Source organism: Hypanus sabinus, unplaced genomic scaffold (assembly GCF_030144855.1).
Source record: "Hypanus sabinus isolate sHypSab1 unplaced genomic scaffold, sHypSab1.hap1 scaffold_1318, whole genome shotgun sequence".
NCBI classification, from domain to species: domain Eukaryota; kingdom Metazoa; phylum Chordata; class Chondrichthyes; order Myliobatiformes; family Dasyatidae; genus Hypanus; species Hypanus sabinus.
In genome coordinates, this window is record NW_026779387.1 from 68,350 (window position 1) to 94,313 (window position 25,964).

The 25,964-nt window shown below is 50.3% G+C and overlaps 1 protein-coding gene across 1 annotated transcript; it reads right to left on the bottom strand.

Moving 5' to 3' along the window:
• LOC132386815 (uncharacterized) lies at nt 1-25,964 on the bottom strand. Its single transcript, XM_059959148.1, has 11 exons — nt 25,846-25,964; nt 25,449-25,525; nt 24,967-25,131; nt 17,899-17,994; nt 14,884-15,031; nt 14,488-14,564; nt 14,006-14,170; nt 3,534-3,629; nt 2,404-2,499; nt 287-369; nt 1-121 (listed from the first exon to the last, which is right to left on the bottom strand). The coding sequence occupies exons 1-11, from the start codon at nt 25,887-25,889 to the stop codon at nt 47-49; spliced, it is 1,122 nt and encodes a 373-aa protein (XP_059815131.1). The 5' UTR covers nt 25,890-25,964; the 3' UTR covers nt 1-46.

The window sequence follows — 25,964 nt, forward strand, 5'->3', positions numbered from 1 at the left end:
GGGAGATGGAACTGCAGACTCCTTCACTCATTGACAGATCACTCCTTCACTCCTCTGAAGGTTCTGCCCTGAACCGTGCAAGCTTGATCTGAAGATTTGGATCACCGAACATCTCCTGGAGCTGCGGTCAGAGAGGATTAAAGATGAATGACTGCAGAGGTATGGGGAGTTGAAGGAGTGACGGGAGGAGAGAGGCATCGAGACGGGAGGCAGAGCTGTGACTGAGAGGGAGAGTTGGGAAAGGAGAGGGATTAAGAACTGAGAGACTGGGAGGGAGTTCACTCACCTTTCGTCGAATGGCTTTCCACACTTCATCCTCACTCACGTTTCCACTCGATGTCAGCTGCACGTTAATCCACATGCGAACTCCTGAACAAAACAGCCCAGTGTCAACATGGATTCACTCTCAGGTCAAGTGCTGCTCACAGGATGTGCTCCCTCATCTCCGTCCCTTCGATGGTGCAATCTCCTCTCCCCCACTGCCCACCCTTGCACACCTTGATTCCTCCCCACATCCTCATCAAATATCTATGTCAATATTCATTTAGACAGGGACAGGGAGAGTGTGAGAAAAGGGCAGGGGTGGGGTCAGGGAGAGAGTGTGTACAGGTAGCGAAGAGAGGCAGAAAACGAGGGAGGGGCAGACAGTGAGTGGGGTGGAAAGTGGTAGTGAGAAAAGAAAGAGAAAGATGGATGAATCCAGAGTGAGAGACAGAGACATGGAATGTGAGATTTCCCAGTTACCTGCATTGGACAGTTTTATGGGAAATGATGTCAGTTACATCCACATGTAAGATTAGAGCAGTACACGGTCATCAGTGCAGAAGATTAGAGCTCCTGGTATTGGGTGTAGTGTGTTAACGAGGAGTGAAGACTTGTGATCACACGGAGAATGTGACACGGGATGAATTTTAGGGACTGGCCCTGGGGAACAACATTCCATTCAGTGATCCCCACCACGGACACCTGAGCTTGTAGATCCTTCTGGGGTGGTGGTCAAACCCGGACCAGGTTCTCCCGTCGCTGCTCCCAGGGGTTCCTGAGTTGTGTCTGAGTGGGGATCTGTGAGGAGTGACAGGGTGGGTGGGGACGTGCGAGTGATTACAGAAAAGATATTGAAAAGCTGGTCAGGATGAACCTGGCTGCAGAGAATGGAAGGTACCAGTTCATAAGAACCCATTAAACATCACGAGTCTAACAAATCAAACCTCTCATCCCCTACATTACTGTCTCCTGAAATGCCACAAAAAGGTTATTGGAAAGCACAAGCCAGGAGATGGAAACAAGAAAATTTCCAAATCACAGAATACCCCTCGGAATACAGTTATGTCAATCAACAGGAAGTGGAAATCTGCCTCGAGCTGTCTCTTCTCAACAACTGAGTGACTGTGCAAGAAGGGGACGAGAGAGTGACCCACCAAGAGGCCAATGACAACTCTGGAGGAGTCACAAGCTTCAGTAACTGAGCTGGGAAAGATTGCTCACACAACAACTCTTGCCCGTGTGTTTCACCAGTCGCAGCTTTATGGGATGGTGGCAAAGAGAAAGCCACTGTTGAAACAAACTCAATGAACACTGGCAGAAGGCCTATGGGAGACTCCAAAGTCTGGTGGAAGAAAGTTCTATGGTCTGAAGAAAACAAAATTCTTTTTGGCCGTCTGACTAAACGCTATGACGGTGTAAGCCAAACACTGCACATCACCAAAAACACACCATCCCTACCGTGAAGCACGGTGGTGGCTGCATCATGCTGTGGGGATGCTTCATTCCAGCAGGCCCTGGAAGGCTTGTGAAGGTAGCGGGTAGAATGAATGCAGCAAAAGACTGGGAAATCCTGCAGGAAAACCTGACACAGTGGGCAAAGGTACTGCGACTTGGGAGAAGATTTGTCTTCCAGCAAGACAATGACACCAAGCATAAAGGCAAAGCTGCACAGCAATGGACTAAAAACAACAAAGTTAATGTCCTGGAGAGGCCCAGTCAGAGTCCAGACCTCAATCCAACTGAGCATTTGTGGCTGGACTTGAAAAGGACTGTTCACTCACAATCACCATGCAATCTGACAGAGCTTGAGCAGTTTTGTAAAGAATGGTGAAATATCGCAGTCTCCAGATGTGCAAAGCTAATGGAGACCTATCCACACAGACTCAAGCCTGTACTTACTGCCGAAATTACATCTACTAAATATTGACTTGAAGGGGCGGAATACTGAAACCATCAATTATTTTGTGTTTTATATTCATCACCACAACAAAGCACACAGCAGAAATTTCACACAGACGGGAGGGAAGGAATAAATGAACACCCGTTACGACGCACATCCAGCAGCTGAATCGGTCTATGAGAAGTTCGACATCACAGAGTGACAGACTGAGAGACCCCGATGGACACAAGATCTAATACCTGAGGATCTCTCTCCCGGTGAGACAGAGGATGGTGTTGCGGTGGGTTGACCTGTAAATGATCCATTGGATTGATCCATTGTGGAAGCCTCCAGGTCTGGAACAAAGTAACAGAGACATGGGAGAGAGGCAGAGATTAAACAGGGACAACAGTTCATAAAGATGAGAGATTCTGCAGATGCTGAAAATCCAGAGCAACACACATGAAATGCTGGAAGAACTCAACAGGTAAGGCTGCGTCTCTGGAGGGGAATAAACAGTGAATGTTTTGGGCTGAGAACATTCATCAGCACTGGAGAGGAAGGGGGAAGAAGCCAGAATAAAGAGGAGGGGAGGAGTATAGCTGGCAGGTGATAGGTGAAGCCAGGTGAGTGGGAAGGTGGGTGGGTGAGGGAGGGTTGATTTGAGAAGCTGGGAGGTGATATGTGGAAAAGGTAAAGGGCTGCAGGAGGAGTAATCCAAAGAGAGAGGACAGTGGACAAGAAAGTAAAGGAATAGAGGAGGGGGATCAGAGGGAGATGATGGGCAGGTGAGCAGAAGAGAAGGGTGAAGGAGTGAGCCAAAAAGAGATAGAAAGAGAGGGAATTAGTCGGGGCATAAATTGCCGGAAGTTAGAGAAATCAATGTTCATGCCGTCAGTTTGGATGCTACAGAATCACAATATGAGGTGTTGCCATTCCATTCTGAGATTGACCTCATCATGTGGAGACCTTGGACAGACACGTGGGAATGGGAATGGAAATCGAGTTGAAATGGGTAGCCACTGGGACAACAATTTGAAAAGGAGGTCTCTGATCTGAAGAGATACCAAAATCATCCCGTTTCTGTAAAGTAACGCTCCCTCGTGAATGTCTGTGACCAGTCACTACTCTCAGTCAGAGCCCAGATGAGTATGGAGGACTGAAGAAGTGAACATGACCCCATCACTGATACCTGAGTTAACAGACCCTGCTGAGGTGGTGGTCAAACATGAGCCAGTTTCTCCATTCTTTGATCCCTGGAGTTCCTGAGTTGTGCCTGGCTGGGGTTCTGCTTTTGAGCTTGAAGAATCTGCTGGGGTGGTGGTCAAATCCAGGCAGGTTCTCCAATTGTTGAGACTAAATGAACACAGACTGACATGAGACTTGGTACCTGAGGATATGTCTCCCGCTGGGACAGAGGACAGTTCCTGGGTGTGCTCTGTAGTAGTCAATCCTGTAGACTGTTCCAGTGTTGAAAACTCCAGGTCTGGAACAAAGTAACAGAGACATGGGAAATGGACAGAGCATAAACAACACAACAGGGACAATAATTTGTACAGACGAGGAATTCTGCAGATGTTGAAAATCTAGAATAAACAGACAAAATGCTGAAGGAACTCAGAAGGCCAGGCGAGCACCTCTGGAGAAGAATAAACAGACGATGTTTTGGGCTGAGACACTTCATCAGGACTGGAAGGGAAGGGGGCAGAAGCCACAATAAGAAGGTGGACAGTGGACAAGCTGGTAGGTGATCAGTGAAAATAAAAGAGTGAGACTGTGTGTGGGTGAGTGAACAGGATGATGACAAAAGCAGGGAGTGACATATGCAACGAAAAGAGTGAGACTGTGTGTGGGTGAGTGAACAGGATGATGAGAGAAGCTGGGAGGTGATCAGTGAAACCAAAAGTGTGAGACTGTGTGGGTGAGTGACCAGGATGATGAGAGAAGCTGGGAGGTGATCAGTGAGTCCAAAAGAGTGAGACTGTGTGTGGGTGAGTGAACAGTATGATGAGAGAAGCTGGGAGGTGATCAATGAAACCAAAAGAGTGAGACTGTGTGTGGGTGAGTGAACAGGATGATGAGAGAAGCTGGGAGGTGATCAGTGAGTCCAAAAGAGTGAGGCTGTGTGTGGGTGAGTGAACAGGATGATGAGAGAAGCTGGGAGGTGATCAGTGAAACCAAAAGAGTGAGACTGTGTGTGGGTGAGTGAACAGGATGATGAGAGAAGCTGGGAGGTGATCAGTGAGTCCAAAAGAGTGAGACTGTGTGTGGGTGAGTGAACAGGATGATGTGAGAAGCTGGGAGGTGATCAGTGAAACCAAAAGAGTGAGACTGTGTGTGGGTGAGTGAACAGGATGATGTGAGAAGCTGGGAGGTGATCAGTGAAACCAAAAGAGTGAGACTGTGTGTGGTTGAGTGAACAGGATGATGAGAGAAGCTGGGAGGTGATCAGTGAAACCAAAAGAGTGAGACTGCGTGTGGGTGAGTGAACAGGATGATGAGAGAAGCTGGGAGGTGATCAATGAAACCAAAAGAGTGAGACTGTGTGTGGGTGAGTGAACAGGATGATGAGAGAAGCTGGGAGGTGATCATTGAAACCAAAAGAGTGAGACTGTGTGTGGGTGAGTGAACAGGATGATGTGAGAAGCTGGGAGGTGATCAGTAAAACCAAAAGAGTGAGACTGCGTGTGGGTGAGTGAACAGGATGATGTGAGAAGCTGGGAGGTGATCAGTGTGTCCAAAAGAGTGAGACTGTGTGTGGGTGAGTGAACAGGATGATGTGAGAAGCTGGGAGGTGATCAGTGAGACCAAAAGAGTGAGACCGTGTGTGGGTGAGTGAACAGAATGATGAGAGAAGCTGGGAGGTGATCAGTGAGACCAAAAGAGTGAGACTGTGTGTGGGTGAGTGAACAGGATGATGAGAGAAGCTGGGAGGTGATCAGTGAAACCAAACGAGTGAGACTGTGTGTGGGTGAGTGAACAGGATGATGAGAGAAGCTGGGAGGTGATCATTGAAACCAAAAGAGTGAGACTGTGTGTGGGTGAGTGAGCAGGATGATGAGAGAAGCTGGGAGGTGATCATTGAAACCAAAAGAGTGAGACTGCGTGTGGGTGGGTGAACAGGATGATGAGAGAAGCTGGGAGGTGATCAGTGAGACCAAAAGAGTGAGACTGTGTGTGGGTGAGTGAACAGGATGATGAGAGAAGCTGGGAGGTGATCAGTGAGACCAAAAGAGTGAGACTGTGTGTGGGTGAGTGAACAGGATGATGAGAGAAGCTGGGAGGTGATCAGTGAAACCAAAAGAATGAGACTGTGTGTGGGTGAGTGACCAGGATGATGACAGAAGCTGGGAGGTGATCAGTGAGACCAAAAGAGTGAGACTGTGTGTGGGTGAGTGAACAGGATGATGAGAGAAGCTGGGAGGTGATCAGTGAAACCAAAAGAGTGAGACTGTGTGTGGGTGAGTGAACAGGATGATGAGAGAAGCTGGGAGGTGATCAGTGAAACCAAAAGGTGAGACTGCGTGTGGGTGAGTGAACAGGATGATGAGAGAAGCTGGGAGGTGATCAGTGAAACCAAAAGAGTGAGACTGCGTGTGGGTGAGTGAACAGGATGATGAGAGAAGCTGGGAGGTGATCAGTGAGACCAAAAGAGTGAGACTGTGTGTGGGTGAGTGAACAGGATGATGTGAGAAGCTGGGAGGTGATCAGTGAAACCAAAAGAGTGAGACTGCGTGTGGGTGAGTGAACAGGATGATGAGAGAAGCTGGGAGGTGATCAGTGAAACGAGGAGTGAGACTGTGTGTGGGTGAGTGAACAGGTGTTCCGGTGGAACATCACTGGTCACCATCCTCCATGCAGAAAACGAAGCATCTACAACCACATTTTGCCTTTGATGGACAAGCCATTCTGGATCCACAAAGCAAAATCTCCTTGGATCCCATGCCTCCATATTTTCTAAAGGAGCTTGCATTGGGAACCTTATCAAATATGCTCATGAAATCCAGATACACTATATCCACTGCTCGACCTTCATCAATGTGTTATGTTACATCGACAATAAAATTCAATCAGGCTTGTAAGACATGACCTGCCTTTGACAAAGCCATGCTGACTATGCCTAATGAGGTTATGTCTCTCCAAATGCACATTGTAACGTTCTCCTTCGGGAACGTCGAACGCCGAATTCAACGTCGAGATAAACCACGGTCAATGAAAACCAGGTCCCAATAAGTTTAACCATTTACTGTTCACTCTTCACATTAACATATGGTGAAAACTGTTAATAAAACAATACAAGATTGATACAGTATTTGTTCCTTTCTTAATATCACATTTCAATTGTAAATACTTGTAAAGGTGACTATAACTACATTACACTAAGATGCAGTATACAGGCAGAGTTTACCTGCGCCATTGACTACTTTAAATACACTTCAATGCAAACTATCAGCAACTCTTTAACTAACGAAAACATAAACATTATCGACCGTCGTTACTTTTAACAGGATCGGCGTTAACATCTTAGTTCAATATATCGATTATCTATTAACTTACAGCGTTGCTCTCACTCTGATTTCTAATGCTTGCAATACAACTTCTGCTCAGGTGTGCCTCGTGGTGAGCCCCCACCCTCGCGTTAATTTCAAACCGGTATTTTCCCACAAGACGCGGCGAAACCGGATGTGACGTCATCGCATGCCGATATATTTTACATGCAATGAATATACTTTAAACGCTTCTAATTCTATCTAGAAAATACTAACAAATGAATTACTAAGCGAAAATATTATAAACTAAATAACTGTCGTAAAGACAACACACACATAAATCCTGCCTCTCGGGATCTTCTCCAACAACTTGCCCACCACTGAAGTAAGACTCACTGGTGTATAATTTCCTGGGTTATCTTTCCTCCCCTTCTTGAACAAGGGAACAATGTTTCCAACCTTCCGACCCTCTAGTACTTCTACCATCCCTATTGACAATGCAAATATCTTCACCAGAGGCTCAGCAATCCTGTCTCGCTTTCTCTGTAACCTGGGGTATATCTCGCCTGGTCCCGGCGATTTATCTAAATTAATATATTTCAAAAGCTCCCGCACATTCGCTTTTTTAATGCCTATATGCTCAAGTGTTTCAGTCTGCTGTAAGTCATCCCATAATTGCCAAGGTCCTTTTCACTAATGAATGCTGAGGTAAAGTATTTATTATGTTCCTCTGCTATCTACTCCGGCTCCATGCACGTTTCCACTAACGCTCCTGACTGGTCCTATTCTCCCATGGCTCATCCTCTTGCTCTTCACATTCTTGTAGAATGCCTTGGGGTTTTCCTTAATCCTGCTCACCAAGGCCTTCTCATGGCCTCTTCTAGCTTTCCATAGAACCACAGAACATTACAGCACAGAAACAGGCCTTTTGGCCCTTCTTGGCTGTGCCAAATCATTTTTCTGCCTAATCCCACTGACCTGCACCTGGCCCATATCCCTCCATACACCTCTCATCCATAAACCTGTCAATGTTTTTCTTAAATGTTAAAAGTGAGCCCGCATTCACCACTTCATCTGGCAGCTCATTCCACACACCCATCACTCTCTGTGTGAAGAAGCCCCCCCCCCCCATCTGGCTGAGTGTATCATCTATCCTTCTCAAACATTCCCAACAAGCTGTCATTACTTGTACACCAACCACCCCATCCTTTGCCTCTTCATTAGTTCAAAACCTCCCCAATAGCATTAGCAAACCTCCCTCCCAGGATACTGGTTCCCCTCCAGTTTAGGTGCAACCCGTCCCACTGTGCAGGTCACCCCTTCCCCAGAAAAGGTTCCAAAGATCCAAGAACTCGAAACCCTGCCTCCTACACCAACTCCACAGCCATCTGCACTATCTTCCTGTTCTGACCTTCTCGAGCTCGTGGCAACAGGAGTAATCCCGAGATTACCACCGTGGAGGTCCTGCTTTTCAGCCTCCTTCCTAACTCCCTAAACTTACTGTGCATGACCTCAATCCCTCTCCTATCTCATTGGTACCAACATGTACCACGACCTCCAGCTGCTCACCCTCCCCTCCCAGAATATTCTGCAATCGCTCAGAGACATCCTGGACCCCAGCACCCAGGAAGCAACAAACTATCCTGGTGTCTCTTTTCCTGCCACAGAATCTCCTGTCTGTCCCCTGAACTATCGAGTCCACTGTGACTATTGCTCTGCCTGACTTCACCCTCTCCTTCTGAAGTTCAGAGCTGACCACAGTGCTATTGATCTGGCTGCTGCTGCCTTACCCAGACAGGTCACCCCCCTCAGCAGTATCCTACCTGTTGCTGAGGGGAATGGCCACAGGGGCACTCTACACTGACTTCCTTCTCCCTTTCCCTCTCTCGGTGTTCACCCATCTGCTCCCCGAATTCTGCACTCTGGGTCTAACACCTGTTCACAAGTCGTATCTATCAATTGTTCTGCCTGCTGGGTATTCCTGAGTTCATCCATCTCCAGCTCCAGCTCCTTTATGGGGTCTTTCAGGAGCTGGAATTGGCTGCAGTCATCAGGGAGACTATCCGGTTCCAGGAATTCCCACATCCTGCAGGGGGACCATAGAGAGGAGCTATAGGCAGGTAGTCACTCCAGGGCCTCGGGAGACAGAGAAGTGGGTAACAGTCACGAGAGGGATGGGCAAGAGGCAGATGCTAGAGAGTACCCCTGTGGTGGTCCCCCTTAAGAATAAGTACTCCTGTTTGAGTACTGCTGGAGGAGACGGCCTACCTGGAGGAGGCAACAGTGGTCACGCCTCTGGGGCAGAGTCTGGCTCTGTGGCTCAGAAGGGTAGGGAAAGGAAGAGGATGGCGGCAGTGATAGGGGACTCTATAGTTAGGGGGTCACATAGGTGAATCTGTGCACACAGAAAAGAAACGCGGATTGTAGTTTGCCTCCCAGGTGCCAGGATCCAGGATGTTTCTGATTGCATCCACGATACATTTAAGTGGGAAGGAGAACAGCCGGAGGTTGTAGTCCATATTGGTACCAACGATATAGACAGGAAAAGGGAGGAGGTCCTGAAAACAGACCACAGGGAGATAGGAAGGAAGTTGAGAAGCAGGGCCTCACAGGTAGTAATCTCCAGATTACTGCCTGTGCCACGTGACAGTGAGTATAGGAATAGAATGGGGTGGAGGATAAAAGTGTGGCTGAGAGTTTGGAGCAGGGGGCAAGGATTCAGATTTCTGGATCATTGGGACCTCTTTTGGGGCAGGTGTGACCCGTATAAAAAGAACGGGTTGCACTTGAATCTGACGGGGACAAATATCCTGGCAGGTGGGTTTGCAAAGGCTCTGCGGGGGAGAGATAAAATAGAATTGCCGGGGTGTGGGAACCAAACTGAAGTGACGGAGGAAAGGGAGGTTGGGTCACAAATAGAGAAAGTTTGGATACAGTGCAAAAGGGAGTATAGGCAGGTGATAGAGAAGGGATGTGCTCAGACCGATGGTTTGAGATGTGTCTATTTTAATGCGAGGAGTGTTATGAATAAAGTGAATGAGCTTACAGCGTGGATCAGTACATGGATCTATGATGTTGTGGCCATTACAGAAACTTGGATGGTGCAGGGGTAGGAATAGCTACTTCAAGTGCCGGGCTTTAGATGTTTCCGAAAGAACAGGGAGGGAAGAAAAAGAGGTGGGAGCGTGGCACTGCTGATCAGAGATAGTGTCACGGCTGCAGAAAGGGAGGAAGTCATGGAGGGATTGTCTATGGAGTGTCTGTGGGAGGACGTTAGGGACAGGAAGGAGTCAATAGCTCTACTGGGTGCTTTTTTATAGACCATCCAATAGTAATAGAGACATCGGGGAGCAGATACAGAGACAGATTGTTGTGGTGGGAGATTTCAATTTCCCAAATATTGATTGGCATCTCCCTAGAGTGAGTGGTTTAGATGGGATAGAGTTTGTTATCTGTTTTCAGGCAGGTTTCTTGACACAATATGTAGATAAGCCTACAAGAGTTCTTCATCTGGTATTTGGAAATGAACCTGGTCAGGTGTCAGGTCTCTCACTGGGGAAGCATTTTGGAGATGGCTATCACAATTCTATCTCCTTTACCACAGCACTGGAGAGGGATAAGAACAAACAAGTTAGGGAAGTGTTTAATTGGAGTACAGGGAAATATGAGGCTATCCGGAAGGACTTGGAAGCATAAATTGGAAGCATAAACAGCAGAAATGTGGCAAACATTCAGGGGATATTTGCGTGGAATTCTGCAGAGGTACATTCCAATGAGACAGGGAATGGATGGTAGGGTACAGGAACCGTGGTGTACAAAGGCTGATGTAAATCTAGTCAAAAAGAAGAGCTTATGAAGCGTTCAAAAACCTAGGTAATGATAGAGATCTAGAAGACCATAAGGCCTGCAGGGAGGAGTTTAAGCATGAAATTAGGAGGGCCAGAAGGGGCCATGAGAAGCTCTTGGCCAATAGGAATAAGGAAAACCCCAAGGCATTCTACAAGTATGTGAAGACCAAGAGGATAAGACATAAGAGAATAGGACAAATCAAGTGTGACAGTGGGAAAGTGTATATGGAACTGGAGGAGATGGCCGGGTACTTAATGAATTCTTAGCTGCAGTATTCACTATGGAAGAGGATCTTGGTGACTGTAGGGATGATTTGCAGTGGACTTAAAAGCTTGAGCATGTAGATATTAAGGACGAGGATGTGCTGAAGGCTTTGGAAAGCATCAAGTTGGTTAAGTCACTGGGACCGGACAGGATGTACCCGAGGCTACTGTGGGAAACAAGGGAGGAGATTGCTGAGCCTCTGGCAATGAACTTGCATCATCAATGAGGACAGGAGAGGTTCCAGAAGATGGGAGGGTTGTGGATGTTGCTCCCTTATTCAAGAAAGGGAGTATCAATAGCCCAGGAAATTATAGAACAGTGAGTCTTACTTTAGTGGTTGGTAAGTTGATGGAGAAGATCCTGTGAGGCAGGATTTATGAACATTTGGAGAGGCATTATATGGTTATGAATAGTCAGCATGGCTTTGTCAAAGGCAGGTCGTGCCTTACGAGCAGATTGAACTTTATTAAGATGTGACATTGAAGAAGGTAGAGCCATAGATGTAGGGTATATGGATTTTAGCAAAGCATTTGATAAGTTACCACATCCAAGGCTTACTGAGAACATAAGGAGGCATGGGATCCAAGTGGACATTACTTTGTGGATCCAGAGTTAGCTTGCTAAAAGAAGGCAAAGAGTGGTTGTAGACGGGTCATATTCTACATGGAGGTCGGTGACCAGTGGTGTGCCTCAGGGATCTGTTCTGGGACCCTTACTCTTTGTGATTTTTATAAATGTCCTGGATGGGGAAGTGGAGGGATGGGTTAGTAAATTTGCTGATGCCACAAAGGGTGGAGGTGTTGTGGATAGGGTGGAGGACTGTCAGAGGTTACAGCGGGACAAGATGCCAATCTGGGCTGAGAAGTGGCAGATGGAGTTCAACCCAGATAAGTGTGAAGTTGTTCATTTCGGTAGGTGAAATATGATGGCAGAATATGTTATTAATGGTAAGACTCTTGGCAGTGTGGAGGATCAGAGGGATCTTGGCGTCCGAGTCCGCAGGATGCTCAAATCAGCTGCGCGGGTTGACTCTGAGGTTAAGAAGGTGTATGGGGTATTGAATTCATCAATCGTGGAATTGAATTTACAAGCCGAGAGGTAATCTTGCAGCTATATAGGACCCTGCTCAGACCCCATTTAGAGTACTGTGCTCAATTCTGGTCACCTCACTACAGGAAGGATGTGGAAGTCATAGAAAGGGTGCAGAGGAGATTTACAAGGATGTTGCCTGGATTGGGGAGCAGGCCTTATGAGAATAGGTTGAGTGAACTCGGCCTTTTCTCCTTGGAGTGACGGAGGATGAGAGGTGTCTTGATAAAGGTGTATAAGATGATGAGAGGCATTGATTGTGTGGATAGTCAGCGGGTTTTTCCCAGGGCTGAAATGACTAGCACGAGAGGGCATAGTTTTAAGGTACTTGGAAGTAGGTACAAAGAAGATGTCATGGGTAAGTTTTTTTTTACACAGAGAGTGGTGAGTGCGTGGAATGGGCTGCCAGTGACGGTTGTGGAGGCGGATACGATAGGGTATTTTAAGAGACTCCTGGATAGGTACATGGAGCTTAGAAAAATAGAGGCTATGGGTAATCCTAGGTAGTTCTAAGGTAAGGACATGTTCGGCACCGCTTTGTAGGCAAAGGGCCCGTATTGTGCTGCAGGATTTCTATATTACTATCTTTCTATTCCACTATCATATCTGCCACCCTGCCTGCACTGTACGATGGGTAACAAAGACCAGATCGTTTAACCTGTTTCTTTGGCCTCAGCCTCTTATCAAAGCCTGACAACTCCTACCCTCATCGCTGACCTCCTCTCAACAATGGCCGCCCCGTTTGCCACTTCTGGACTTTTACTTCATTTGCAGTGCTCTGCTCCCTACGCTGATCAGACCTCTGGAATGTCTGAACGCCTGTCTCCTCCTTCATCACTACGGGTCGGGATGAAATTCTGGGACTGACCATGGGGGTCAGCGTTCCCTTAGATGATCCCACCACCAATTCCTGAGCTGTGGACCATCCTGCATCCATTGTTTCTCCCCCCACCACCCCCACAACTGTCTACAGCTCCCTCTCAGCACCTCTCCTCCCTCCAGTCTCCATCTTGTATCCCAGACCTCTCTCCCATCCCCACCTACAATCTCCCTCTATTGTTCTCGTTTTCCTCCCTCCTCCTCACTCCCTTCACTCTCCCTCCTCTCCACTTTCCCACCTCCCTCCACCCCAGTCATTCCCCTCTCACCCCTCCATTCTCTTCAACGCCCCCCTCCCTTGTGATGTTCATGTGATCACCATGTGTAACAGGGCAGCCGGGGGGGGGGGGTGGATACAGGGACTCAAGTCACCGCATTGTAGCAAAGATGTGGAAGTTTTAGAGAGAATGCAGAATAGATTTACCACGACGATGTCTGGATTAGAGAGCAGGTCTTGTCAGGAGAGGTTGAGTGAGTGAGTACTTTTCCCTTTGGAGTGAAGAAGGATGGGAGGTGACGTGATGGAGGTGTACGAGATGGTAAGAGGCATAGATCGTGCAGACAGAGAAACTTTTTCCCTGGAAAGAAGTAACTAAAAGCAGGGGGTGTAATTTTAAAGTGACTGGAGGAAAGTAGAGGGTGGATGTCAGAGGTAAAGTTCTTTATGTGGAGACTGGTGGGTGTGTGGAACAGGCTGCAAAGGGTGGTGGTATAGACAGATACATTCGGGGTGTGTAACACACTCATAGGTACGTGGATGTCAGAGGTAAAGTTCTTTACACGGAGAGTGGTGGGTGTGTGGAACTCCCTGCAAAGGGTGGTGGTACAGACAGATACATTCGGGGTGTTTAACACACTCATAGGTCCCTGGATGACAGAAACATGGAGGGTTTTGTAGAAGTATGTATTTACTTCGATTTGTACTTCATGGAGTGCAAAGCACAGAATCAAGTATCGCTGTGATGACTGGACGCTCTAGTATCAATTGTTGGTGGCAATAAAAGTAAAGGGGAGGGTTAGACTGATCTCAGAGTGTGTCTTCTCAACATTGTGGGCCGAAGGGCCTGTGCTGTGCTGTACTGTTCTGTGTTCTATGATCTCTGTCACAGGTCAGACTGGGCAGTTTCATTCTGACCCCGGTGTGAAGGGGGATACGGGAAAGGTGATCACAGACCACGGGCAGGGCAGCCCACTGGAAAACTCAGCCCGTGGTGTGTGTTGGTGACTCAGGACGTCCCAGAATTTCCCCACAACTACCACACTGCTGTGTCATGGGGGAACAGTGACCTACCTGTACAGTACACAGCGGTACCCACGGGTGTCGGCCACAGCCGATACACAAAGTAACCGGAGCAGTTTTTCAACCCGATCTCCCGTCTCCAGTAACAGGTGTTTTCACTCACAGTGAAGCAGACGGTCCTGGTCACCTCCCCCTCTCCCACGCTGGGATGGGGACCTGGAATGAGATTTATAAACACTGTAAAATGTACCCGGTCCCACAGTACAGCGGGGAATGTGAATCAGGACCCACTGTAAATCAATGGTTCACAACCCACGGTCCGGTCCGGCCTCAGTCAGCACTGAGCTGCTGCCCTCTCCCTTTCCACCCCACCCTCCCCACAGCAGCACCATCATCTTCTGAATGAGCCTCCCATGAGGGACCTTGTCAAACGACTGGGGGATCTCACTGAAACCTATCTGAAGAGATCCGGGTCATCAGTCTGACACTCCCCAAAAATAAACAAGCCTCATTGATGTAAACTCTGACCCTACCATTTAACCAGCCTGGGTACACCCCGGAGCAGCGATACTGTGGTACGACCGTCTCGGGAATCTTCCATCCTCCGGAACTGAAACAACAATCAGAGAGTCAGTCCCTGATCTGAGGGAGTTTATTCACTCAGGGAGACATGGGAAATTACACTCACTCTGTCCGTACCTGTCTCTGGTCAATAACCCCCCAAACCTGGGAATTCCCTCTCTGTTGTACCTCTCCCTTGTCTCTACCCCAAGAATATGGGATCTCCCTTCTCCCTGTATTTACTCCCCATCTCAGTGTAGTCACTGGTGATCCCGGTCTCCCTGCATTTCCCATTCACACACCCCTTGTTCCCCTGTTTACATTCCCCTTCTGTGTCCAGTTTCTCAGTGATTATCTTCTCACTTTACCTGTTAAATCTGTACCATCCCACTTCAAGATGTCCATCACTCATCCATTGTCCACCGGTACACTCAGTGTGGGAACAATCCGTGCTCCTCCAGGGCTGATCCAGGATGGTGCGGGTTCCACACGGATCACCGAGTGCGGCATCTGTGACTGAGGAACACAACGATGTTCAGTGTTAATGTACAGCTCACGTTCCCCATCCTCTTTCTCTGCCAACCACAACCCCCAACTGCACTTCCACCCTCAGCAACCCCTGGGCAACAATATTTATTTTTATTCCTCGAAGGGGCGTGAGTTTCAGAGGCTGAGCCAGTGTAGAACTGCCCCTCCAGAGGTTCCCTTGAGAAGGTGGTGGTGGTGGCCTGTCCTTGGCCTGTTGCAATCCTTGATGTGTGGGGACACCCACAATGATGATCCGGAGTTCCAGGGTTTTGACCCGGTGACACTGAAGGAGCAGCAATGTATTTCCAAGGCATGGCAATATGGAATTTGGATGGAAAGATCTGGAAATTTCCACAACCCGCAACTATCCATAGCCCTCTCCACTCCAGCCCCCTCTCAACATCCCTCCTCCAGTCCACTCCCCTCCCAGCATCCCTCCTCCACTCCAGTCTCCTCTCAGCATCCCTGCTCGTCCATTCCTGTCTCAGCATCCCTCCTCCAGTCCCGTCCCGTCTCAACATCCCTCCTCCAGTCCAGTCCCGTCTCAGCATCCCTCCTCCAGTCCAGTCCTGTCTCAGCATCCCTCCTCCACTCCCCTCTCAGCATCCCTCCTCCAGTCCAGTCCCGTCTCAGCATCCCTCCTCCAGACCAGTCCCGTCTCAACATCTCTCCTCCACTTCCATCCCTTCTCAACATCCCTCCTCCACTCCAGTCCCCACTCAGCATCCCTGCTCATCCAGTCCCGTCCCAGCATCCCTCCTCCACTACACTCCCCTCTCTGCATCCCTCCTCCAGTCCAGAAGGGAATGACTCCCCCCCCCACACACACCTGCAATCACCTCACTTCATCCCACACACCAGACCTTAATCCCATCCACCACCTCTGGCCTCCCTCCAATTTCCCTTCCCCTGATGTCTCCTACCCACCCTCCTTCCTCTCCCCATGGTCTTCCCTCCACCCCAATCTTTCCCCTCCCACCCCTCCACTCGCCTTCACTCTTCCCCATTCCCTCACTCCCCACCGTGGCCTTTACAATGTTTCCCTGCTCCCCATGTGTGTCAGGGCAGACTGGGTTGGGTGGTTCTGCTCACCTCATTATGGGAAGGATGTGGAAGCTTTCGAGAGTGTGCTCAGGCTTTTATCACTGGAGTGAAGGAAGATGAGAGGGGACTTGATAAAGGTATGAAGGATGGGACGAGGAATGGATTGAATGGACAGCCAGCTATTTCTCCCCCAGGACGGATGTTGCTAATACCAGGGGCCATAATTTTCAAAGCTAAGTTTTTTCTTTTTTTTTTACACACAGAGAGTGGTGGGCACATGGACGTCTTGCCAGGGGTGGTGGTAGATTCAGATATATTAGGGGTTTTTAAGAAACTGAGATTAATATTGACATTATCAACACTGGTTCAGGAGAATGATGAAGGGTCGTGTGGGAGTTAAGGCTCCTGTACCTCCTTCCCGATGGCAGCTGTGAGAAGAGAGCATGGACTGGATGGTGGGGTCCTTGATGATGGATGCTGCTTGCAGATGTGTTTAATGGTGGGGAGGGCTTTTCCTGTGATGGACTGGGCTGCATCCACTACTGTTCTGATCTTGGGCATTGGTGTTTCCATACCAGGCTGTCATGCAACCAGAAATACTCTCCACCACACATCTATAGAAGTTGGTCAAAGCTTTAGGTGACAGACTGAATCTGTGCAAACTTCTCAGGAAGTAGAGGAGCTGCCATGCCTTCTTTGTAATGACACTTACATACTGGTCCCAGGACAGATCCTCTTATCGTACAAGATGTCTGTTCAAGAGTCTGATGACAGTGGGGGTAGATGCCCTCCTTGAGCCTGGTGGTACGTCCTTTCAGACTTCTGTATCTACTGCCCGATGGGAGGGGAGATGAGAGAATGTCCGGGGTGCTGGTTGCTTTAATGAGGTAGCGAAAATGGGTAAGCTGTGTCTGCCTGTATGTCTGTGTATGTCTGCTGGGAATCCAGAACAATGCACAGAAAATGCTGAAGGTCCATCAGCATCTCTGGAGGAGAATAAACAGTCGAAGTTTTGGGCCAAGTTACTTCTTCAGGACTGGAAAGGAAGGGGGCAGAAGCCCGAATAAGAAGGTGGAGAGTGTACAAGCTGGCAGGTGATAGGTGAAGCCAGGCAGTGAGAAGATGTCTGGGTGTGTGAGCAGGATGATGGGAGAAGCTGGGAGGTGATATGTGGAAAAGGTAAAGAGATGAAGCAGGTGAAATCCAATGAGACAGGACAGTGGACAATGGATTAAATAGATGGAGGAGGGGGACCAGAGGGAGGAGATGAGCAGATGAGGAGAGGGGAAGGGTTGAGAGGAGAGCCAGTATGGGAATGGAAAAAGAGGGAAGTGGGAGGGAGAAGAATTTACAGGATGTAAGAGAAATCGATATTCATGCCATCAGGTTGGTGGTGACCCTGACAGACTATGAGGTGTTGCTCTTCAAACCTGGGGGTGGTCTCATCAAGTCAGAGGAGGCCGTGGACAGTCATATCAGAAGGGAATGGTAAGGAGAATTAAATTGGGTAGCCACCAGAACAAGAATTTAACAAAGAGGTCTCTGATTTGAAAAGAAACCAAAACCATCTAGTCACCATTCACCACCTCTCCCTCCCAAAATTTCTGTGAGTGGACACGTCTCTCAGACAAAGTCCAGATGAATATCGAGGACTAAAGGAGGGAAAGACCATTCTATTCATTGACCCTCACAAACCCCATCATGAATAACTGAGCTCAGAGACCCTGCTAGGCTGGTGGTCAAACCCAGACCAGGCTCTCCTGTCATTGTTTCCTGGGCTTCCCAAGTTGTGTCTGACTGGGAATCTGTACCTGAGCTCACAGACCCTGCTGGGCTGGTGGTCAACCCTGGACCAGGCTCTCCGGTCACCGATCCCTGGCGTTCCTGAGTTGTGTCCGACAGAGGTTCTGCAATAAGTAAAGATACAATGGAAGGGTAAAGTAGTAAACAAGTTTTACATTCAATCAGGAAGGAACTCAATGGCAGGAACAGGAGGCTCAAGTCCAGGTTAAATCTGTCCTCTGAAATACACACACTCCCCTCTCCTTTGCTCTTTAATATCTCTACCCTTGTCTCTCAAATCCCTCTCCTCACATCTCCCACATTGCACCTCTCTCTCCATCCCTCTCACCCATTTTCTGCTGTCCACGTACTGAATTACTCATGATGAGAATCAACTCGTGCCGGAGCGAGGACCTGGACCCACTGTGATTTGCCTATCACAATAGCTCTACAAATCAAATCAAATTAAGGTTAATTATCATTCAAACCATACATCGATACAGCCGAACGAGACCGCATTCCTCTGGGGACAGGGTACAAAACATTCAAAATAGCAAGCAAACATTCAAAAACACTGAGTAACAGTGTTCAAAATATCGAGCAAAGAAGCATCTTCACTTGAAAAGGAAATCATACACAGTCCAAGTCCCTGAGAGACAATGTCCAGCAGTCGATGGTACTGTCTCCCGGCAGTGTACAGACACACGCAATCCAGCCTGTCAGTCCACCGCTCAAACACGATAGGGCAGAGAGGGGTGGACACAGAGAAGGGCGAGGTGTGATGGAGGTGGGAGGGGAGGATGGTCACAGAGAGGAAGGGAGGAATGATTGTGAGGAGTTACACGGTGACTGATGAGACACAGAAACGACCGGAGTGGGATTTGAGTAATTCAGTACATGGACAGAAGGAAATGGGTGAAAACACACTGGATGGAAAGGGAGGCGGCATACTGGAGTGGGAGGAATGAGGCGAGTGAAGAGAGAATGATGATTGTGTGAGGAGAGTTGGGCAGAGAGATCAGTGAGAGGGAGAGGGATCAACTGGAGGGAGGGATGGAGAGACTGAAAAGAGAGTGATGCAGACAGAGTGAATGCCGAGAGAGGGGGATGTGAGGAGAAGGATTTGAGAGACAAGGGTGGAGGATTGGAGGAGGGGGAACAGACGGAGATGATGGACAGGGGAGGAGAAGAGAAGGACCAAGATGGGAGCCGGAGTGGGGATGGAAATCGAGAGAAGTGGTAGGGCTAGAAATTACCGGAAATTACAGAAATCAATGTTTATGTCGTCAGGATGGAGGCTCCCCAGAAGGAATGTGAGGTGTTGCCCCTCCATCCTGATTCTGGCCTCATCAGGTGAGTGCAGGAGTCCTTGGACAGACATGTGGGAATGGGAATGGGGAGTTGAATTGAAATGGGTAGCCACTGGGACAAAAATTTGGAAAGGAGGTCTTTGATCTGAAGAGATACCAAAACCATCCAGTCCCTGTTCAGCAACTCTCCCTGGTGAATGTCTGTGACCGGTCACTACTCTCAGTCAAAGCCCAGGAGAATATCTGGGGCTGAAGGAGAGAAAGATCGTTCCCTTCAATGATCCCCACCACAGTTACCCGAGCTTGCAGACCCTGCTGGGGTGATGGTCAAACCCAGACTCGGCTCACTTGTCTCTGATCCCCTCTAATTTCCTGTTTAATACCTCCAACCCTTGTCGGGCAAATCCATCTTGTCACGTGTCCCTCTCTCTGTCTGAATCACTCTCCGGTCAGTCACTCCTTCCTTCCCCCAGTTGGAGTGTCCCTTTCACTAATCTCTCCACGTTTCCACTTCCCCTCTGCATCTCCCCGTCTCCCCCTTTCCTCGGACCCTCACCATCTCCCCCTCTCCTCAGACCCTCACCATCTCCCTCTCCCCTCAGCCTCAACGTCACTCCCACTCCCTGTCTCCCCTTCCCCTCTGCATCTCCCCGTCATCCCCTTTCCTCGGACCCTCACCATCTCCCTCTCCCCTCTGCCCCTCCCTCTTTCCCTCTCCCTCTCCCAACCTCTCACCCTCCCCTCTGCCCATCTCCCTCTCTCTCCCCCTCCCCCACACCTCGGGCGCTCCCTGGGGTGGAGATATCACGTGTCAGACCGTGATTGGAGAGAGTTCTGAGCATGTGCAGAAATCTGAGAAAGATCGAGAAACTTCGAGAAGCATGGCCCTGTGAGACTCGTGTGGTTTTGCTGCTGTTGTCAATAAAATTCTATTCTTCCAGAATATGTTTCATTATTAGAAACCCCTGGAATGTATTAATATATAAAATACAACACCGGTCTCACTGTCCCCTCGGCCTCTCCCTATCTCCCCTTCCCCTCGGGCACTCCCTGTCTCACCGTTTCCTCCGTCCCTCCCTGTCACTGCCTCCCCTCAGCCTATCAGTTCCTCCCCCTCACCTCGGTCTCTCCCTGACTCCCTCAGCCTCAGCCTCTTCCACACCTCTCTCCCTCCTCAGGCGTGTCCAGACAGGTATATGTAGTGCACCACAGGGGGCAAAAGTTTAGGGGTAACACGAGGGGGAATTCCTTTACTCAGAGAGCGGCAGATGTGTGGAACGAGTTTCCAGTAGAAGTGGTAGAGGCAGGTTCATTTAAAATAAAATTGGATAGGTATATGGACAGGAAAAGAATGGAGGGTTATGGACTGAAAGCAGATCAATGGGCCTAGGTGAGAGTAAGCTTTCGGCACGGACTAGAAGGGATGAGATGGCCTGTTTCCGTGCTGTAATTGTTATATGGTTCATATATGTTTATCGGTTCTTGTGAATAACTCTGCTATGGATGGTCCCAAGCCCAGCAGTGAAAGGAGGAGGGTTGGCATCGGGCTAACATCCCGTAAAAACCTACAGCTTCATGAACGGTAACAGAAGCTCCAGACATCTCATTCCCGGGAGATGAAGGACACATCCAGAAGAAGGGCTACACCTGATGATAAAGTGAACGACTGACCCAGGATGGGAGACTCTGTTGAGCTGCTCCTGATGGCCGATGCTCCACTGCGGGAGTGGGCTTATCTATCTAAAAAATGGATTTAATTTGGCTGTTTTTTACATTGATCAAGAGCACACCCTCAGAAAGCAAAGGCTCAGAAAGGTGGCATCCATCATCAAGGATCCTCAAACCCAGGACGTGCTTTCTTCTCATTGCTACCACCATGAGGAGCCTGAAGGCAGACATAATGTTTCAGGAACAGCTTCTTCCCCTCCGCCATCACATTTCTGAATGGCAATGAACCCATAAACATTACGACCTCAATATAACCGGAGACAGTCAGCAAGCACTCACACCACTGCAGCACAACATCACAAGTGTGACATTTAACAGGGTGGCGTGCCGAACCTGAAGGAATGTGCTTGTTCTTTCCATAGATAATACGTTTTCTACGGGAGTATCGAAGATAATCGGAAAAAACTGAGTTTGTGTTGTTTTGTTGTTTGCTAACAGTTTTACAAATGGAGGGGCTGCAGTCGCCACCGACACTTCATTTGTTGGGGAACTGGAGAAAATTTAAACAACGTTTTGTGATTTATGTATCGGTGATCGGAGCAGATAAAATCAGGCCTCTCCCTCTTACCCCCTCCCCATCCCCTCTGCCCCTCCCTTCCTTCCCCACACCTCTCCCATCCCTCCCTCGATTTCCTGTCAGCCTCACTCCACCCTCCACTCACTCACACCTCACTCCCTCCATTTCCTGTCAGCCTCACTCCACCATCCCCTCACTCTCGCCACTGCTCCCTCCATTTCCTGTCAGCCTCACTCCACCCTCCACTCACTCACCCCTCACTCCCTCCATTTCCTGTCAGACTCACTCCACCCTCCCCTCACTCTCACCACTGCTCCCTCCATTTCCTGTCAGCCTCACTCCACCCTCCACTCAATCTCACCGCTGCTCCCTCCATTTCCTGTCAGCCACACTCCACCCTCCCTTCACTCTCACCCCTGCTCCCTCCATTTCCTATCAGCCTCACTCCACCCTCCCCTCACTCTCACCCCTCACTCCCTCCATTTCCTGTCAGCCTCACTCCGCTCTCCCCTCACTCTCACCACTGCTCCCTCCATTTCCTGTCAGCCTCACTCCACCCGCCCTTCACTCTCACCCCTGCTCCCTCCATTTCCTGTCAGCCTCACTCCACCCACCCCTCACTCCCTCCATTTCCTGTCAGCCTCACTCCACCCTCCCCTCACTCTCACCACTGTTCCCTCCATTTCCTGTCAGCCTCACTACACCCTCTCCCCTCACTCACTCCATTTCCTGTCAGCCTCCCTCCACCCTCCCCTCACTCTCACCACTGCTCCCTCCATTTCCTCAGCCTCACTACACCCTCCCCTCACTCTCACCCCTCACTCCCTCCATCTCCTGTCAGCCTCACTCCACCCTCCCCTCACTCCCTCCATTTCCTGTCAGCCTCACTCCACCCTCCCCTCACTCTCACCACTGCTCCCTCCATTTCCTGTCAGCCTCACTCCACCCTCCCCACACTCTCACCCCTCACTCCCTCCATTTCCTGTCAGCCTCACTCCACTCTCCCCTCACTCTCACCGCTGCTCCCTCCATTTCCTGTCAGCCTCACTCCCCCCTCCCCTCACTCTCACCGCTGCTCCCACCATTTCCTGTTAGCCTCACTCCACCCTCCCCTCACTCTCACCCCTCGCTCCCTCCATTTCCTGTCAGCCTCACTCCACCCTCCCCTCACTCCCTCCATTTCCTGTCAGTCTCACTCCACCCTCCGCTCACACTCACCACTACTACCTCCATTTCCTGTCAGCCTCACTCCACCCTCCCCTCACTCTCACCACTGCTCCCTCCATTTCCTGTCAGCCTCACTCCACCCTCCCCTCACTCTCACCCCTCACTCCCTCCATCTCCTGTCAGCCTCACTCCACCCTCCCCTCACTCTCACCCCTCACTCCCTCCATTTCCTGTCAGCCTCACTCCACACTCCCCTCACTCTCACCCCTCACTCCCTCCATCTCCTGTCAGCCTCACTCCACCCTCCCCTCACTCTCACCCCTCACTCCCTCCATTTCCTGTCAGCCTCACTCCACACTCCCCTCACTCCCTCCATTTCCAGTCAGCCTCACTCAACCCTCCCCTCACTCCCTCCATTTCCTGTCAGCCTCCCTCCACCCTCCCCTCACTCTCACCACTGCTCCCTGCATTTCCTGTCAGCCTCACTCCACTCTCCCCTCACTCTCACCACTGCTCCCTCCATTTCCTGTCAGCCTCACTCCACCCTCCCTTCACTCTCACCACTGCTCCCTCCATTTCCTGTCAGCCTCACTCCACACTCCCCTCACTCTCACCCCTCACTCCCTCCATCTCCTGTCAGCCTCACTCCACCCTCCCCTCACTCTCACACCTCACTCCCTCCATTTCCTGTCAGCCTCACTCCACACTCCCCTCACTCCCTCCATTTCCAGTCAGCCTCACTCCACCCTCCCCTCACTCCCTCCATTTCCTGTCAGCCTCCCTCCACCCTCCCCTCACTCTCACCACTGCTCCCTGCATTTCCTGTCAGCCTCACTCCACTCTCCCCTCACTCTCACCACTGCTCCCTCCATTTCCTGTCAGCCTCACTCCACCCTCCCTTCACTCTCACCCCTGCTCCCTCCATTTCCTGTCAGCCTCACTCCACCCACCCCTCACTCCCTCCATTTCCTGTCAGCCTCACTGCACCCTCCACTCACTCCCTCCATTTCCTGTCAGCCTCACTCCACCCTCCCCTCACTCTCACCACTGTTCCCTCCATCTCCTGTCAGCCTCACTCCACCCTCCCCTCACTCCCTCCATTTCCTGTCAGCCTCACTCCACCCTCCCCTCACTCTCACCACTGCTCCCGCCATTTCCTGTCAGCCTCCCTCCACCCTCCCCTCACTCTCACCACTGTTCCCTCCATTTCCTGTCAGCCTCACTCCACCCTCCCCACACTCTCACCCCTCACTCCCTCCATTTCCTGTCAGCCTCACTCCACTCTCCCCTCACTCTCACCGCTGCTCCCTCCATTTCCTGTCAGCCTCACTCCCCCCTCCCCTCACTCTCACCGCTGCTCCCTCCATTTCCTGTTAGCCTCACTCCACCCTCCCCTCACTCTCACCCCTCGCTCCCTCCATTTCCTGTCAGCCTCACTCCACCCTCCCCTCACTCCCTCCATTTCCTGTCAGTCTCACTCCACCCTCCGCTCACACTCACCACTACTACCTCCATTTCCTGTCAGCCTCACTCCACCCTCCCCTCACTCTCACCACTGCTCCCTCCATTTCCTGTCAGCCTCACTCCACCCTCCCCTCACTCTCACCCCTCACTCCCTCCATTTCCTGTCAGCCTCACTCCACACTCCCCTCACTCCCTCCATTTCCAGTCAGCCTCACTCCACCCTCCCCTCACTCCCTCCATTTCCTGTCAGCCTCCCTCCACCCTCCCCTCACTCTCACCACTGGTCCCTGCATTTCCTGTCAGCCTCACTCCACTCTCCCCTCACTTTCACCACTGCTCCCTCCATTTCCTATCAGCCTCACTCCACCCTCCCCTCACTCTCACCCCTCACTCCCTCCATTTCCTGTCAGCCTCACTCCACCCTCCCCTCACTCTCACCACTGCTACCTCCATTTCCTGTCATCCTCACTCCACCCTCCCCTCACTCTCACCACTGCTCCCTCCATTTCCTGTCATCCTCACTCCACCCTCCCCTCACTCTCACCGCTGCTCCCTCCATTTCCTGTCAGCCTCACTCCACCCTCCCCTTACTCCCTCCACTTCCTGTCAGCCTCACCCTCCCCCACTCCAGGGGATGGGTAGACTCTCTCCCGGCAGCTGACACAGCATTGTGGGCCGAAGGGCCTGTGCTGTGCTGTACTGTTCTGTGTTCTATGATCTCTGTCACAGGTCAGACTGGGCAGTTTCATTCTGACCCCGGTGTGAAGGGGGATACGGGAAAGGTGATCACAGACCACGGGCAGGGCAGCCGACTGGAAAACTCAGCCCGTGGTGTGTGTTGGTGAGTCAGGACGTCCCAGAATTTCCCCACAACTACCACACTGCTGTGTGACTGGGGAACGGTGACCTACCTGTACAGAACACAGCGTTACTCCAGGCTGTCGGCCACAGCCGATACACAAAGTAACCGGAGCAGTTCTTCATATTGATCCAAAGTCTCCAGTGACAGGTGGATCCACTAGAAGCGAAGCAGACGGTCCTGCTCACCTCCCCCTCTCCCACGTTGGGATGGGGACCTGGAATGAGATTTATAAACACTGTAAAATGTACCCGGTCCCACAGTACAGCGGGGAATGTGAATCAGGACCCACTGTAAATCAGTGGTTCACAACCCACGGTCCGGTCCGGCCTCAGTCTGCACTGAGCTGCTGCCCTCTCCCTCTCCACCCCACCCTCCCCGCAGCAGCACCTTCATCTTCTGAATGAGCCCCCCATGAGGGACCTTGTCAAACGTCTGGGGGATCTCACTGAAACCTATCTGAAGAGATCCGGGTCATCAGTTTGACCCTCCCCAAAAATAACCGAGCCCCACTGATGTAAACTCTGACCCTACCGTTTAACCAGCCTGGGTACTTCCCGGAGCAGCGATACTGTGGAACGACCGTCTCGGGAATCTTCCATCCTCCAGAACTGAAACAACAATCAGAGAGTCAGTCCCTGATCTGAGGGAGTTTATTCACTCAGACAGACATGGGAAATTACACTCACCCTGACTGTACCCTGTCTCTGGTCAATAACCCCCCAATCCTGGGAATTCCCTCTCTGTTGTACCTCTCCCTTGTCTCTACCCCGAGAATGTGGGATCTCCCCTCTCCCTGTATTTACTCCCCATCTCAGTGTAATCACTGATGATCCCAGTCTCCCTGCATTTCCCATTCACACACCCTTTGTTCCCCTGTTTACATTCCCCTTCTGTGTCCAGTTTCTCAGTGATTATCTCCTCACTTTACCTGTTAAATCTGTACCATCCCAGTTCAAGATTTCCATCATCCATCCATTGTCCACCGGTACACTCAGTGTTGGAACAATCCGTGCTCCTCCAGGGCTGATCCAGGACGGTGTGGTTTAC